We start from the raw sequence: 15,866 nt of genomic DNA, 5'->3' as shown, positions 1-15,866 counted from the left end.
CAAATAATCTTACAGGCAATGCTCTGTGGGAAAAGTATGCAAATTAGTTATCCTCAAGTTAAAAACAGTCTCTCTGAAGCCATCTATAGATCATTGCTCTTTAAAGTGTACCTGTCGTTAGCAAAAACTTATTATATAATGTAGACGCTGTCCCTGCAACTATTGCCTGTGTGTCTCTGTGAGGAAACCAAATAAAGGAAGTGAGGGCAGGACCAGCAGGGCTCTGTGCAGGCTGCTGGCTTGTCACTCATCCTGCTCGTCCTCCGTTCACAGAGCCCTGCTTGTCCTCAGCCCACAGGGCCCTGCTTGTTCTCAGCCTACAGGGACCTGCTTGTCCACCCACACTTCCTGTATTTGGTTTCCTCACAGAGACACACAGGTAATATAGCTGCAGGGTCAAAAATATACACATTTTTTTTAACCAATGTATATTAAAATAATACATATAATGGTATTTTCTACATTGAGTAACTACCAATAGATGGCATTTGAGAAATCTGCAATTCTTCTACAGAAGTGATGTCTGATGACTCTTTAAAAAAATGGGCAGGACCAATAGATGGTCTTGGGAACATCATTGTGGTAACCCCAAGACCAGGGATGACAATATGAAAGTGGCATTTACTGAGCTGTGAAAGTTATAAGTGAACTCCAATTAAGAAATTAAAAGCAAATCTTATCATAGGAAAATATTGATTCCTAATGTGCACTGTGCAGGAAACACAAAATTCTGACCTATAGTGATAAAAAGTTACCCAGTGAACTAGCTGAGAATTTCTTCTTTGGCAAGGCATGTGTCACTACCTCAACCAAAAGCATCTTCTATGGCATATAAATGCAAATACTCTCAAGGTGGTTGGATATCCAGAGGTTAATATACTAGGAATGGCCTTATATGAAATACGTATACTGTACTCTCTGCACAAATCGCTCCTGATACAAGGAGAAATGATCTGAAGTTAAAGCAAAAAGGCCAAAATCTGTACAAAAACTTTAAACTATTAGTAAATAGTGTGGAAATAACTTGCGAGGAATCTAATCTCCTCATATGTGTACACAACTATGTCCTTAGTTACTCTTGCATGAAGAAGGATCGATTTCACTGGTCAGACTACCTTGCCACACAGCAAATGAAACAACTCTATCCCAGCAGGAGATACAATAGGCACGGTTAGGTTGGGCAATGTATTAAAGAAAGTTTTGTGAAGTGGGATAAAAGCTAAAACTTTAGTGTACACAGTTCAAGCAACACATTAGCATGCGATATACTAAACATAATAAGACTTTGGCAAACTCATCCAAGGAACACAATGGAAGCATAAGAATGAATGTTTCTGCTGATCCATTTTTACTCAGAAGATTACTTTCTGCAGAGCAAGGACAATAAAGAACATATCAAAGAAAAAAGAAACAAAATATAGTGTAGGATAAAGGAAAAATAAATATATAAGTAAAGGCATCATACCTGACAGATTTTCAGCGGCGCTCCGGTTATCTGATGTTTGGTTATTTATGTAATCACAGGCATCAGGTGGAGATCCAGAGGGGCTTGCGTGTGTAAATCTCTCTTCATTAGGAACCAGCCTTTCATACATCAATGAATCTTCCACCTTGTTGCCTGGGCTGTCATTCTGTAAATCCCCTGTTCTGTTCTCTGGACTTAATCTTTTCAGAGTCTGTGAGCTAAGTTGTGCAGATTGCCTGCTTTCAACTAAATGTTTCCTACCACTTTGAGTCTTGTCGATCTCTGCGCGGTGTGTTCTCGCATCCTCAGAAGAAGCGATGGATGTGACCAGCATTTTTTGACTAATCTGGAAGGATGATGTCTCCCCATCTATTTTGTCAGGCTTATTTAAGCACTGAGTATCACTATTAGCTGGTACTACACAGCTGTCTGTCACATTGCTGTTTATTGCTGCCTGTCTGACTGAATGTGGGTCAGAAATAGAAAAGCTCTTTGTGGGCTGGGGAGATTTCCTCTGTGTAAGGCAATGTTCAATGCTTGAGTTGGCTGACATTTGGCGGCCCATGAAGATTGTTGCTGGATGATAGATTCTTCTTGACATGTCTGCGCTTGTGTTAATTTCTGCCTGTCGTGAAACTTGCAGCATCTGGAAAATAGAGGTTGTGGGGCTTTAAGAGAGAATTGAATGCTGAGAAATTGTTTTCCTTCCTCCTTCAAGATGACATTTCTTTTTCAAAAGCAAGTACTAAAATGCTTTTAAGGTGCTGGGTAAAGATTCCACATTATTGTGTAAAGTACACCAAATTTCAAGTTATATTTTTTCACATAAGGTATACCTACTACAAACAGAGAAATCAGAAACAATGAATGAGGAATAGTTACAGTTAGTATGGTTGGAAAAAAAAAAGACACAGGTCCATCAAGTTTCTAAAAATGTATCTAAGAATGTTTTGAAGCCCTCAACTGTTTTTGCTGTGACCAGTTCCTGAGGTAGACTGTTTCATAAATTCAGTTATTCACAGAATAATTTTACTATAATTCTATATTAAGATAAATACCAATTGTAGATGACTACAGTATACTTCAAGGTAGGCTTTGCCAAACTGGGCCAAATTTAGCCAAATTTATAAAGCTAACTTGCAATTAGATTTATTATATCTTGTTGAAGAGAAAAGTGGAGGTTGAGTCTATCAGGAAAATTCCCCTTGGTTGAGTATATGGTGGAAAAGACAAACTGTCCAGTAATATACCAGTTTTACGAAAGGTTCTCCTTAATGCTTCTTGGCAGCTAAAGTCATACCCAGTAGACTTACACTTTGCCACCAATGGGAACACAAAGCATCACCTCACAAAATTTGCAGACGATGACACACCTTTAAAGAGAAACGGACACCTGGTTCACCCACAATAAACCCAGTACACAGTGTTATAGTGCGAGTAAACCTGCGATCGCTTTATACATGGTAATAGCAGACATCAGCCATCACTTGCTTCCTCCTGTGTGTAATAAATAAATAATAATAATTAAACCTGTTTGGTATCACCGCGTGCGTAAATATTCATACTAATGTCTATGTGAACGGCAAACACAGAAAAAAATGTTCAAAATTGCTTCTTTTTGGACACATCACATCCTAGAAAAAATTAAATAGATAAAGTGGTACAATAGCGATCATGGCCTTCATATAGCCTCGTATATGGAAAAGTTGTAAAGTTATAGGGGTCAGAATAGGTCAAATTTTGAGTAATACAGTAATAATAAAACATGTAAACATGGTATTATTTTATTCGTTAGCACTTCATAAAAATGAAACCCTCCTAAAGTTGCATAACTGTGGTTTTCTTTTCAATTTTCACATAATTTTTTTAGGTTGTGCCGCACATTGTATGTTAAAAATATAAGATGTCAAAACAAAGTACAATTGGTAACACAAAAAACAAGCCCTCATATGCGTCTGAAGATGGAAAAGATAAGGGTTATGGCTTTTGGATGGCGAGGAGAAAAAAAACGAAAGTGCGAAAATGAAGTTGGCGGCATCCTTAAGGGGGTATTTTACTGCTCAGCGTTTGGAACAAACTGTTCCGAACGCTGGAGACGGGAGCTAGTGACATCATAGCCCCGCCCCCTCATGCCATCACACCCCGCCCCCTCAATGAAGGTCGATGGGAGGGGGGCGAGACGGCTGTCAGGCCCCTTCCCATAGACTTGCATTGAGGGGGCATGGCGTGCTGTCACGAGCTCCCGGCGCTGGCTCCAGAGTTTGGAACAGTATGTTCCAAATGTTGAGCAGCGGAGTACACCTTTAAGGTCGAAATGGGCTGTGTCTTTAAGGGGATAAGCTGTCAATTAAAAAAATATGTTAAAACATAAACATATAAAAAGCATGGATTAAAACAATGTGAAAATTGAGTGTACACTTACCTTGCAGTTCACACTTCAATTTAATGTACCCTTTGCAAAACAGTCATTTTATAAAAAAAAAAAAGTTCAAGTATTTTACTAAGAAAACTTTCCTTTAGCAACGAAACATTTTTGAAGTTATGCAATGCAATTATGCAATGTATAGACCTGAATCTACCCCAAACTATATACTGTAAATCTCGAGGGTAGACAACCTGAAGATTTGAACAGCCTTATTACATTGATCAGATTTATACAGTTTCATGTAACATTTTATGATAAAAAGTCTGGGTGATGCAGCTCTTCCTGTATGGCTTTATTACCCGGCTAGGTTTGTTAGTGCAAATAGCTAATGAGCCAATCACATGGAAGCAATGCATTTAGACATGTAGACGTGGTCAAGACAACTTGCTTAAGTTCAAATCGAGCATCAGAATGAGGAAGAAAGGGGATTTTAGTGACTTTAAATGTGAAATGCTTGTTGGTGCCTTGTTGGGGCTGATCTGAGTATTTCAGAAACTGCTGATCTACTGACATTTTCAAATACAGCCTCTATGGTTTACAGAGAATGGTGTTATAAAATATCTTTTGAGCAGCAGATGTGTAGACGAAAATGCCTTATTTCTGACAGATAAACAATAACTCATATAACCACTGGTTCTGGCAACGAGGCTCTGCTATCATCTTCCAAACCTTATATAGAAAGACCAGGTTGGCTTTACCCCATGTCAGCAGGGGGAAGACAACACAAGGAGGGTTGTAGACCTCATAGTCATCCTCAATCATCACAGGCCCTTATCATGAGCTTAGATGCAGAAAAGGCATTCGATGGGCTTGGTTGGCCCTTTATGTTCACTACCCTCTCCAAAATTGGTATCTCGGGCCATTTTTTTACTTGCTCCAAGGGGTTTCTACTCGAGTCCCACTGCCTCTATTAAATGCTCTTATATAAAGCCCTCCACAACGGGACCAACCAGGGATGTCCACTTTCCCTCTTGATTTTTGCCTTTTGCCTCTTTGATGCAGATGCAGATTATTTGCAGATAATGTTCTTGTTACTCTGTCCCTGTCCCCTCCTGTCTCTCCCCTGTTTGTATAGGGTTTTGCAGCCCTATGGGGTTGCATCAGGTTATAAAGTCAATTTGTCTAAATCCTAGGCGATGCTACTGAATCTCCCCCCCCCCCCCTATCTGCCCTCCTCTGTTCCTAATTTTCCTTTAAAGCGTACTTGACAGATCCAACAACATTTAAAAAGAAAAAAAAATCACTCAGTACCTAATCCTGACCATGTACATCTAATTTTTATGTGTCTAGCCCCTTTATTTTTTATTTTTTTATTACACCTTTAATTTAGCTCACTAGTCTGAATTCCTCTCAAAGGGAAAGGGCGTGGCCTCACTGTGCAGGTCTCCGCCCCCTCCCTCAGTATGCTGTCTGCTAACATCTCCCCTAGCATTAGCAAAACTAAAACTCCCAGCATGTCCTCACTGACAGTAGCGGGACACAAGCTGACAGTGGGAGGATGGACACAGCAGGACTAGTGTGCAGTTCTTTGACTGGCTTTTTCAGTATGAAATAATGAAAATTTTCCAATGAAAGCAATTGCAAAACCTATTGGTTATACATGCTTTACAACATCAAATGTTTTTGTATCTGACAGTGCCCATTTAAGTGGTCCCCTTCCTCTGTTAACCCCTTAATGACACAGGATGTAAATTTACGTCCTGATGCGGTGGTCCTTATATACATGCGGTGGTCCTAATATACATACATTTATGTCCTGTACATGACGCAAGCACCGGACCGGTGCTCGCATCAGCGCGGCAGGTCCCGGCTGCTATCAGCAGCCAGGGACCCGCCGGTAATGGCGGAAATCAGCGATTGTGCTGATGTCCGCCATTAACCCCTCATATGCCGTGATCAATACCGATCACAGCATCTGCGGCAATGCGGGTGTTAAAATGGATCATCGGATCGCACTCGGCACTGCCGCGGGGATCCGATCATCCAAAATGGCGTCCGGAGGTCCCCTTATCTTCCTCCAGCCACCTCCAGGGGTCTTCTGCTCTGGTCTGAGATCAAGCAGACCAGAGCAGAAGATTGCCGATAACACTGATCAGTGCTATGCCTATGCATAGCACTGAACAGTATTAGCAATCAAATGATTGCTATGGAGATTGCTATGGGGATTGCTCAAAAGATTGCTATGATTGCTATCCCCTATGGGGACATAAAGTATAAAAAAAAATCTATATATATATATATTTTTTTAATTTTAAAAATATTAGAAAAATCCCCTCCCCCAATAAAAATGTAAATCGTCCCTTTTTCCCATTTTACCCCCAAAAAGCGTTAAAAAAAATTATAATTTATAAAACATATTTAGTATCCCCGCATAAATGTCAGAATTATCAAAATGTTTTTTTAATTTTTATTTAACCAATTTTATTATATCAATTTCACATATAAATACACGTACATAATCCTCAACCATACAATCGCAATACCCACCACCACCCCCCACCCCTGCCAGAAGGAGAGAGAAAAAAATAAATAAAAAATAAAACTCACTCTTCCCCCATTCTGCCCAGATTGATCTGAAACTATTTAATCTTTTACTAGACCTACCAGTTCTCCATTCCTCATATTTCCGAATTTTTGAACTACCGTATTTTTCACCGTATAAGACGCACTTTTTATTCTCCAAAACTGGGGGGAAAGTTGGTGCGTCTTATACGGCAAATACCGCGGCGGTCCCTGCGGCCATCAACGGCCGGGACCCGCGGCTAATACAGGACATCACCGATCGCGGCGATGCCCTGTGTTAACCCTTCAGAAGCGGCGATCAAAGCTGACCGCCGTGTCTGAAGCGAAAGTGAAACTAACCCAGCTGCTCATCCAATAGGAGCGGCGTGCGTAGCAACTTGATGTCGTCGACGGAGAGCGAGGATAGCGGGCAGCACAGACATTCCAGAGCAATGGGGACACGGCGACAGCGATGGAGGGCGACATCCAGGGCAGCGGTGACGGGTCCGGAGCTACGGGGACACGTGAGTATTACCTCCTATACCAGTGGTCTTCAACCTGCGGACCTCCAGATGCTGCAAAACTACAACTCCTGGCATGCCCGGACAGCCAGCGGCTGTCTGGGCATGCTGGGAGTTGTAGTTTTGCAACATCTGGAGGTCCGCAAGTTGAAGATCACTGTCCTATACTTTATTGTATTTGGTGCAGAATCTTTTTTTTCTAGATTTTCACCCTTTAAAATTGGGTGCGTCTTATGTGCCGGAGCGTCTTATATGGCGAAAAATACGGTAGTCTCTCCTATTCAATTACATTAGGGCCCCTATTTCCAAAAATCCCCCTCAAGACTACCACCTTAGCTAGCATGAAAATGCGATTTAATAGTTCTCGACCTTTCTTAATCTTACTAAGGTCTCCAAGAATAACCTCCATCCCGACCAATCTTTTTCAAAAATTCAATTTATTTCCAATCTTCCGAAATACCGTAACCTAGAATTCTTGAACCTTTGGACATACCCATAACAGATGAATTAAATCTACGTCCGCTGTGGCACACTTAGGGCAGACTGCACTCTTCCAACAGCCTATCTTTTTTAACTGTATCGGTGAGTAGTACAGATGGTAGATCATTCTTAATTGCATAAATTGGTATCTTTGATTAACCCCTTAAGGACCAGGCCATTTTACACCTTAGGACCAGAGCGTTTTTTGAACATCTGACCACTGTCACTTTAAGCATTAATAACTCTGGAATGCTTTTACCTTTCATTCTGATTCAGAGATTGTTTTTTCGTGACATATTCTACTTTATGTTATTGGTAAAATTTTGTCGATACTTGTTTCTTAGTGAAAAATTCCAAAATTTGATGAAAAAATTGAAAATTTTGCATTTTTCTAACTTTGAAGCTCTCTGCTTGTAAGTTAATGGATATTCCAAATAATTTTTTTTTGTTATTCACATATACAATATGTCCACTTTATGTTTGCATCATAAAATTTACGAGTTTTTACTTTTGGAAGACACCAGAGGGCTTCAAAGTTCAGCAGCAATTTTCCAATTTTTCACAAAATTTCCAAAATCACAATTTTTCAGGGACCAGTTCGGGTTTGAAGTGGATTTGAAAGGTCTTCATCTTAGAAATACCCCATAAATGACCCCATTATAAAAACTGCACCCCCCAAAGTATTCAAAATGACATTAAGTCAGCATTTTAACCCTTTAGGTGTTTCACAGGAATAGCAGCAAAGTGAAGGAGAAAATTCACAATCTTCATTTTTTACACTTGCATGTTCTTGTAGACCCAATTTTTGATTTTTTACAAGGGGTAAAAGGAGAAAATGTATACTTATATTTGTAGCCCAATTTCTCTTCGAGTACGCACATACCTCATATGTCTATGTAAAGTGTTCGGCGGGCGCAGTAGAGGGCTCAGAAGCGAAGGAGCGACGAGGGGATTTTGGAGAGTACGTTTTTCTGAAATGGTTTTTGGGGGGCATGTTGCATTTAGGAAGCCCCTATGGTGCCAGAACAGGAAAAAATACCCACATGGCATACCATTTTGGAAACTAGACCCCTTGAGGAACGTAACAAGGAATAAAGTGAGCCTTAATACCTCACAGGTGTTTCACGACTTTTGCATATGTAAAAAAATGTTAAAAAACTGTCACTAAAATGTGTGTTTCCCCCCAAATTTCACATTTATGCAAGGGTTAATAGCAGAAAATACCCCCCAAAATTTGTAACCCCATCTCTTCTGAGTATGGAGGTACCCCATAAGTTGACCTGAAGAGCACTACGGGCGAATTACAATGCTCAGAAGAGAAGGAGTGATATTTGGCTTTTTGAGAGCAAATTTTGCTTGGGGGCATGTCGCATTTAGGAAGCCCCTATGGTGCCAGGACAGAAAAAAATACCCACATGGCATACCATTTTGGAAACTAGACCCATTGAGGAACGTAACAAGGGGTACAGTGATCATTTACCCCCCACTGGTGTCTGTCAGATCTTTGGAACAGTGGGCTGTACAAAATTTTTTATTTGCACAGCCCACTGTTCCAAAGATCTGTCAGACACCAGTGGGGTGAAAATTCTCACTGCACCCCTCATTACATTCCGTGAGGGGTGTAGTTTCCGAAATGGGGTCACATGTGGGGTTTTGTTTTTTTTGCGTTTGTCAAAACCGCTGTAACAATCAGCCCTGTGCAAATCACCTCAAATGTACATGGTGCACTCTCCCTTCTGGGCCTTGTTGTGCGCCCCCAGAGCACTTTGCGCCCACATATGGGGTATCTCCGTAGTCAGGAGAAATTGCATTACAAATTTTGGGGGGCGTTTTTCCCTTTTACCTCTTGTCAAAATGAAAAGTATAGGGCAACACCAGCATGATAGTGTAAAAAAAATTTTTTTTTTACACTAACATGCTGGTGTAGACCCCCAACTTCACCTTTTCATAAGGGGTGAAAGGAGAAAAAGCCCCCCAAAATTTGTTAGGCAATTTCTCCCGAGTACGGCGATACCCCATATGTGACCCTAAACTGTTGACTTGAAATACGACAGGGCTCCAAAAAGAGAGCGCCATGCGCATTTGAGGCCTGAATTAGGGATTTGCATAGGGGTGGACATAGGGGTATTCTACGCCAGTGATTCCCAAACAGGGTGCCTCCAGCTGTTGCAAAACTCCCAGCATGCTTGGACAGTCAACGGCTGTCCGGCAATACTGGGAGTTGTTGTTTTGCAACAGCTGGAGGCTCCATTTTGGAAACAGTGGCGTACCAGACACTTTCATTTTTATTGGGGAGGGGGGCTGTGTAGGGGTATGTGTATATGTAGTGTTTTTTTACTTATCATTTTATTTTGTGTTAGTGTAGTGTAGTGTTTTTAGGGTACAGTCACACGGGCAGGGGGGTTACAGCGAGTTTGAGCTGCCGCGCAAAATTTGCTGCATCGCAAACTTGCAGCCTGATACTCACTGTAAGCCCCCTGCCCATGTGAATGTATCCTGTACATTCACAGGGGGGGGGGACCTCCAGCTGTTGCAAAACTACAACTCCCAGCATGCACAGTTTATCAGTGCATGCTGGTAGTTATAGTTTTGCAACAGCTGGAGGCACACTGGTTGGGAAACACTGAGTTAGGAAACAGACAATGTTTCCCAACTAGTGTGCCCCCAGTTGTTGCAAAACCACAACTCACAGCATTCTCAGGCATGCTGGGAGTAGTAGTTCGGCAACATCTTTAGAGCCAGATGTTGCCGAACTACAACTCCCAGCATGCTTGGAGTTGTAGTTTTGCAACATCTGGAGGACTACAGTTTGCAGACCACTAATACAGTGGTTCCCAATCTGTGCCCTTCCAGATGTTGCAAAACTACAACTCCCAGTATGCCAAAACTGTCCAGACATGCTGGGAGTTGTAGTTCTGCAACATCTGAAGGGCCAGATGCTACAGAACTACAACTCCCAGCATGCCTGGACAGTAAGGGCATGCTGAGGATGTGTAGTTTTGCAACATCTGGAAGGGCACAGTGGTCTCCAAACTGTGGACCTCCAGATGTTGCAAAACTGCAACTCCCAGCATGCCCAGATGCCAAGGGCTGTCTGGGCATGCTGGGAGTTGTAGTTTACAGGGTCCCATTACAGCAATGCATGTCGCTTTACGGCGACGTGCATTGCTGCAAAGGGCCCGACCGCGGCTGTCGCACCTGTCGCCGCTACCTCAGTCTTCATCGTCTGGATCCGGGTCTTCAGGTAAGTACCGGGGCCGGTCCCCAGCACTCCCCCGTCCCCCGCCGCGTCCTCCGGTCTTCCTCCCGTCCTCTCCGGACGTCCAGGGGCCGGGCAGGACGGGAGGAAGTAACCCCCCCCCCCCCCCGCGATTGGTCGGTTAGTTAACCGACGGATCGCAGGGGATCGGAGGAGGTGGCAGGCTTGCCACCTCACTCCTAGTCTTCAGCATGGTCCTGGCTGTCTGTGACAGCCGGGATCATGCGAAATTACCGGGCGGTCGGGTCCCAGAGACCCGATCAGCCCGGTATCGCCGCAGATCGCAAGGGCGATTTCCCTTGCGATTTGCGGCGATCGCCGACATGGGGGGCCTACATGGCCCCCCTCGGCGTTTGCCCTGGATGCCTGCTGAAGGATTTCAGCAGGCACCCGGTTCCGATCTCTGCCCGGCGAGCGGCAGAGACCGGAAAACGCCATGACGTTGTGGAGCGTCATTGGTCCTTAAAGCCCAGGGTGCCATGACGTTCCACAACGTCATTGGTCCTTAAGAGGTTAATAGAACATTTATTAACATTCATCAGTATGCCTTCCCATGTTTCCCGAGAGATCCGGCCAAGTGCTTCTTCCCACCTCCTTTTTTTGTTTTCCTGAAACTTAACAGGGACAGTTCTAAGAAGTATCCTATATATATATATATATATATATATATATATATATATATATATATATATATATATATATATATATTTTAACTTCCCTCCTCCTTCCAAATCCAAATATTCTACCACCATATGTGTACACAATTTTAATTTTTCCTTCCTTTCAGTGCATCTATAAGCTTCATTTAGTTGAATATACCAAAGTTTATGTTCTTTCTCAATCCATACTCACTCTTTAGTGTTTCAAAACCCTTTATCTCTCCATTTTGAAAAAAACGGTGACACATATTTAACCCCTTTACCTTTCCCAAAGTCACTCCCTAACCCTTTAAATTGTTCAAAGTGAATATTATCCCATAATATCGTGTTATTTATACTTCCTTTTATATTACATCTTTTTTTAACTTCTTGCCAGGTTTTCCTAAATAATCCTTGCAATGAAATATGCTCCAAGTCCTTCCTCACTGGAAGACCTGCTTCAACAAATAAAAAAAAAACTCTCATAGTGCCCCCTATAAAACTCAAATAAATCCCCCCATAGTGCTTCACTCCACCCTCGTCTAATATTTTGGAGTTTTTTGGCCAGAAAATACAACCTAAACTCTGGTAACACCCCCTCCTCCTTCCCCTTCCAAGTGAACCCACCTGTTATATTTCATGCGAACCCTGCCTCTCCCCCAGATGAGTCTGCCCATAAGGGCTTCCAAACCCCAAAACCACTTCCCAGGGATCCAGCAGGGGGCTGCACCCACCACATATAATACTTGGGGGAGCACTATCAAAATATAATGTTAATGATCCAGTAAGGTGAACAGTGTAAATGTAAAAAAAAAATCCAAAATTGTTGCTTTTTTGTCACATTTTATTCCCAAAATTTTTTATAAATTAATAAAAAGCGACTTCAAAGTTTCATATATGCAATTGTGGTATCGATAAAAAGTACAGATCATGGCGCAAAAAATGAGCCCTCCTACCGCCCCTTATAAAGAAAAATTAGAAAGATATAGGTCGTCAAAATAGAGGGATTTTAAACATACTAATTTTAAAGCGGTACAATAACAGAAAAGTATGTAGTCATGGGTATCACAGAATATAAAATAAAATTGGCTGTATCCTTAAGGCCAAAATGGGCTGTATCCTTAAGGGGTTAAATATCTGGGATTCCTCCTTACTTCTCATTATATCTACCATTATGCAAAGAATTTCCCCCCTCTATTCCGCAAGCTTTGGGTTCTTATGGAGCAGTGGCGCACACAATATTAGGGATTGACCGATATCGTTTTTTTAGGGCCGATACAGATAATCTGGGGAGGTTAGGGCAGATAGCTGATATTCCGGTATAAGTTATCGGCTATTTATCCCCCCTCGACACCGCTGCAGAGCATTGATTTAAAGCGAGTGCTTTAAATCAATGCACTGCAGTGGCTTTTGCGGTGCCATAGGCCGCCGCCACCACCACCCGCTTCTCTCCCCCTACCTGTCAGGGTGGTCCGGGCCATCCATCCATCCTTCCTGTAGTGTCCGGCGGCATTCCGGGTGGAGGGTGAACCGGTCCGGGCTGTCCTTCTTCTCCGGGGGTCATCTTCTCCACTCCGGGCAGGCTCCGGCCTAGTACGCTGCATAGACGCCGCTGCGCAGTGACGCCCGTGCGCAGCGACGCATCTGACGTCATGGCGTAGTGGCGTCTATGCAGCGTACCAGGCCGGAGCCTGCCCGGAGTGGAGAAGATGATCCCCGGAGAAGGACAGCCTGGACCGGTTCACCCTCCACCTGGAATGCCGCCGGACACTACAGGAAGGATGGATGGCCCGGACCACCCCCATTACGGGTAAGTTAAATTTTTTTTTATTGACTCGGAGGGTGGGGGAGGTATAGCGGTATGGGCAAAAATCCATACTGTTATACCGCCCAGCACTACGGGGGGGCGGGGCATTATCGGCTTATCAGCAAGGTAATTGCCGATACCGATAATGCCCAAAATCGTGATTATCGGCCGATAATATCGGCCATACCGATAATCGGTCGATCCCTACACAATATATCTCCTTATTTGGTCATATTGCAGCGGTAAAGATGACGATCCTTCCTAAACTTCTCTATTATTTTGAAACCCTTCATGTACAGGTGCTCCTCGTTGCCCTCCGCTCACTGAAATCAGTGATTTTTTTTTGGGACACCAAGAGGCATCGGTTACCTATGAATGTTATGATAGCTGGCAGATCGGCAGCGGGGGCCCACCTTCGCCACCTGGCCTGCTTACAGTAAGTGGATGGAAATAGAAAAGTTGTGTTTGGCCCAGATCCACCCGAATACTTTCCTCTGGAGTTCTCCTCCCCCTATTGTCCATGTTGGTTATCTCTTAGGTCCCATAGCCTTCACTAAATACGTCTGGTGTTGCTGTGCTGGGAAATATAGGCTACACTCCCCTTCCTCTCCCCTACAGTCCTTTCTTTACTACCTTGATTTGTCTGCTAGCACAATTTCTAGTATGGTGGGGCCACGGAGTCCAGGGGGATTTTTTTTTCTTATGCAGATGTGGTTGATGTTTTCTCCTGCTCCCTCCTCTCCTTTGATCAGTTGATGACTAAATATGGGCTTTCCTCCTATGAACGGCTGCATTACCTTCAATTGTGCCACCACATGATTATGAAGTTGAGGATTTGAATACCTATATCTCCCTAGTGCAGTGGGAAATTATATAGGAGTGAGCTTCTAAAGCCTCAATTTGCACTGCATACAAGGAAACCCAATTTAAGTTTTTAATGGGCTGGTATCACATGACTGAATTGCTCCACGGGTTGAGCCCGGCTATCCCCCCACCAATGCAGGCGTTGTGGTACGGAGGTCGGGTCGAACTATCACATTTTATGGTCTTGTCCATGAATTGATAGTTACTGCCCGGAAGTTGCCCACTTACTGTTTGATGATTTTGCCACCCCTGTTCCTCTCTATCCTCTGGTCTAGATTATACAATTGTCTCCTTGGTCCCTGGGCAGGGGGCAAGTGAAGCTTCTCGTACACATACTACTGGCTACTAAGACTCCTACCGTAAAATTCTGGAAGAGCTTGCGCCTCCATCCCGGCATTACCTTTTGGCTTGTATTAGAGAGAACCGATCCTTGGAATCCCTCACTGCTTCTTCAAATAATACATTTTTTTCCTTTACCTCAGTGTGGGAACAGTAGATTGTTATATTAACAATCTCCCTCCCTAGTTCTCCACCACTCCTTTCAGCTAAGAGCAGGAAACCAAGGCTACAATTCATACAGGCTTTCCAAAATTGGACAATGGAAGAGTGGAAGAACGTTACCTGATCCAGGGTCAAACAACATAAATTATGAATTCATCCTGCCTTGTATTAACGGTTCATGCTGGTGGTAGCAGTTAAATGGTGTTGAGGATATTTTTTCGGAACACTTGGTGCCCCTTAGTACCAATTAAAAGTATTGTTTAAACGCGACAGCCAACCAGAATATTGTTGATGACCATGTCCAACCCCTTATGGCCACACTGTACCCATCTTCTGATGGCTACTTCCAACAGGATAATGCACAAAGTCACAAAGCTCAAATAATCTCAAACTGGTTTCTTGAACATGACAATGGATTAACTGTACTCCAATGCCCTCTACAGTAACCAAATCTAAATCCAATAGATTCCCTTTGGGATGTGGCAGAACTGGAGATTCCCATGAAGAATGTACAGCTGACAAATCTGCTGCAACTGCATGATGCCATCGTTTCCATATAGACCAATATGTCTGAGGAATGTTTCCAGCACCTTGTTAAAAGAATGCTTTGAAGAGTAAGGGCAGTAGGGGGTTCTAACCCAGTAGCAGCACCTAATAAAATGGCCAATGAGTGTATATGTATTTATACACACAAACACCAGTAAAACATCTTCTAGAGTGAAGTTGTGGTCTGTAACCTAAACAATAAGCTCTCAACAAGGAAAGAAAAGGAGCATGAATATCAGTAGGAGGGAAATTTGCTAAATTAATGGATTTGCAAAATTATTCAAAATTGATGTGCCCTTCAAGTTAGTAGAGATTGAAAAAAAAATGTGTCTTGTGCAACTTGTTAAAAGGTGAGTGTGCTATGTTAAAGCCTATTTCCATTACAATTTTTCAGTTTAACATTAAAATTTGGAGCATTTTCCTACAGTAAGGCTGGGTTCACATCACGTTTTTGCTATACAGTTCCCGTATCAGGTTTTTGATAAAAAACGGATTCCTCAAAACCTGACTAAACTGTATCAAAACATGTGTACAAATTTTAATCCGTATACGGTTTAAAAAATGATGTCCGATTGCATCTGTTTTTTTAAGAAAAAAATGTATATGTTTTAACTTTTCCTTCCATTATGAATAAAGTTTCACCTGTTTTATTGAAATTCCAAGAAAAAAAACTGTGCAAAGGTCAAAAACCGTATGGTGAAAACCGTATGGAACCACAAATACGGTTCTGTACAGTTCCCATAGACTCCCATGTAAAAAAAACCAAAAAACTTATACGTTTCAATATGGTTTTTCACCCGGACCAAAAACCGTGGTAGGCTATGGTTTTAGGTACGCGGGGGGGGGGGGGGGGGGGGG

At 42.7% G+C, this 15,866-nt stretch overlaps 1 protein-coding gene across 6 annotated transcripts in view; it reads right to left on the bottom strand.

Moving 5' to 3' along the window:
• The window catches only part of KIZ (kizuna centrosomal protein), a 190,845-nt gene that overhangs the window by 134,019 nt on the left and 40,960 nt on the right, over positions 1 to 15,866 (bottom strand). For all 6 annotated transcript variants that reach the window (XM_056567647.1, XM_056567650.1, XM_056567651.1 and 3 more), the window contains exon 4: positions 1,466 to 2,111. In XM_056567647.1, coding sequence (XP_056423622.1) covers positions 1,466 to 2,111 — 646 coding nt within the window. The remainder of the gene's footprint in view (positions 1 to 1,465; positions 2,112 to 15,866) is intronic.

Source organism: Hyla sarda, chromosome 3, assembly GCF_029499605.1.
Source record: "Hyla sarda isolate aHylSar1 chromosome 3, aHylSar1.hap1, whole genome shotgun sequence".
Lineage (NCBI taxonomy): Eukaryota > Metazoa > Chordata > Amphibia > Anura > Hylidae > Hyla > Hyla sarda.
Note: the sequence above shows the minus strand (reverse complement) of the source record. Positions and strands in the feature narration are given on the sequence as shown.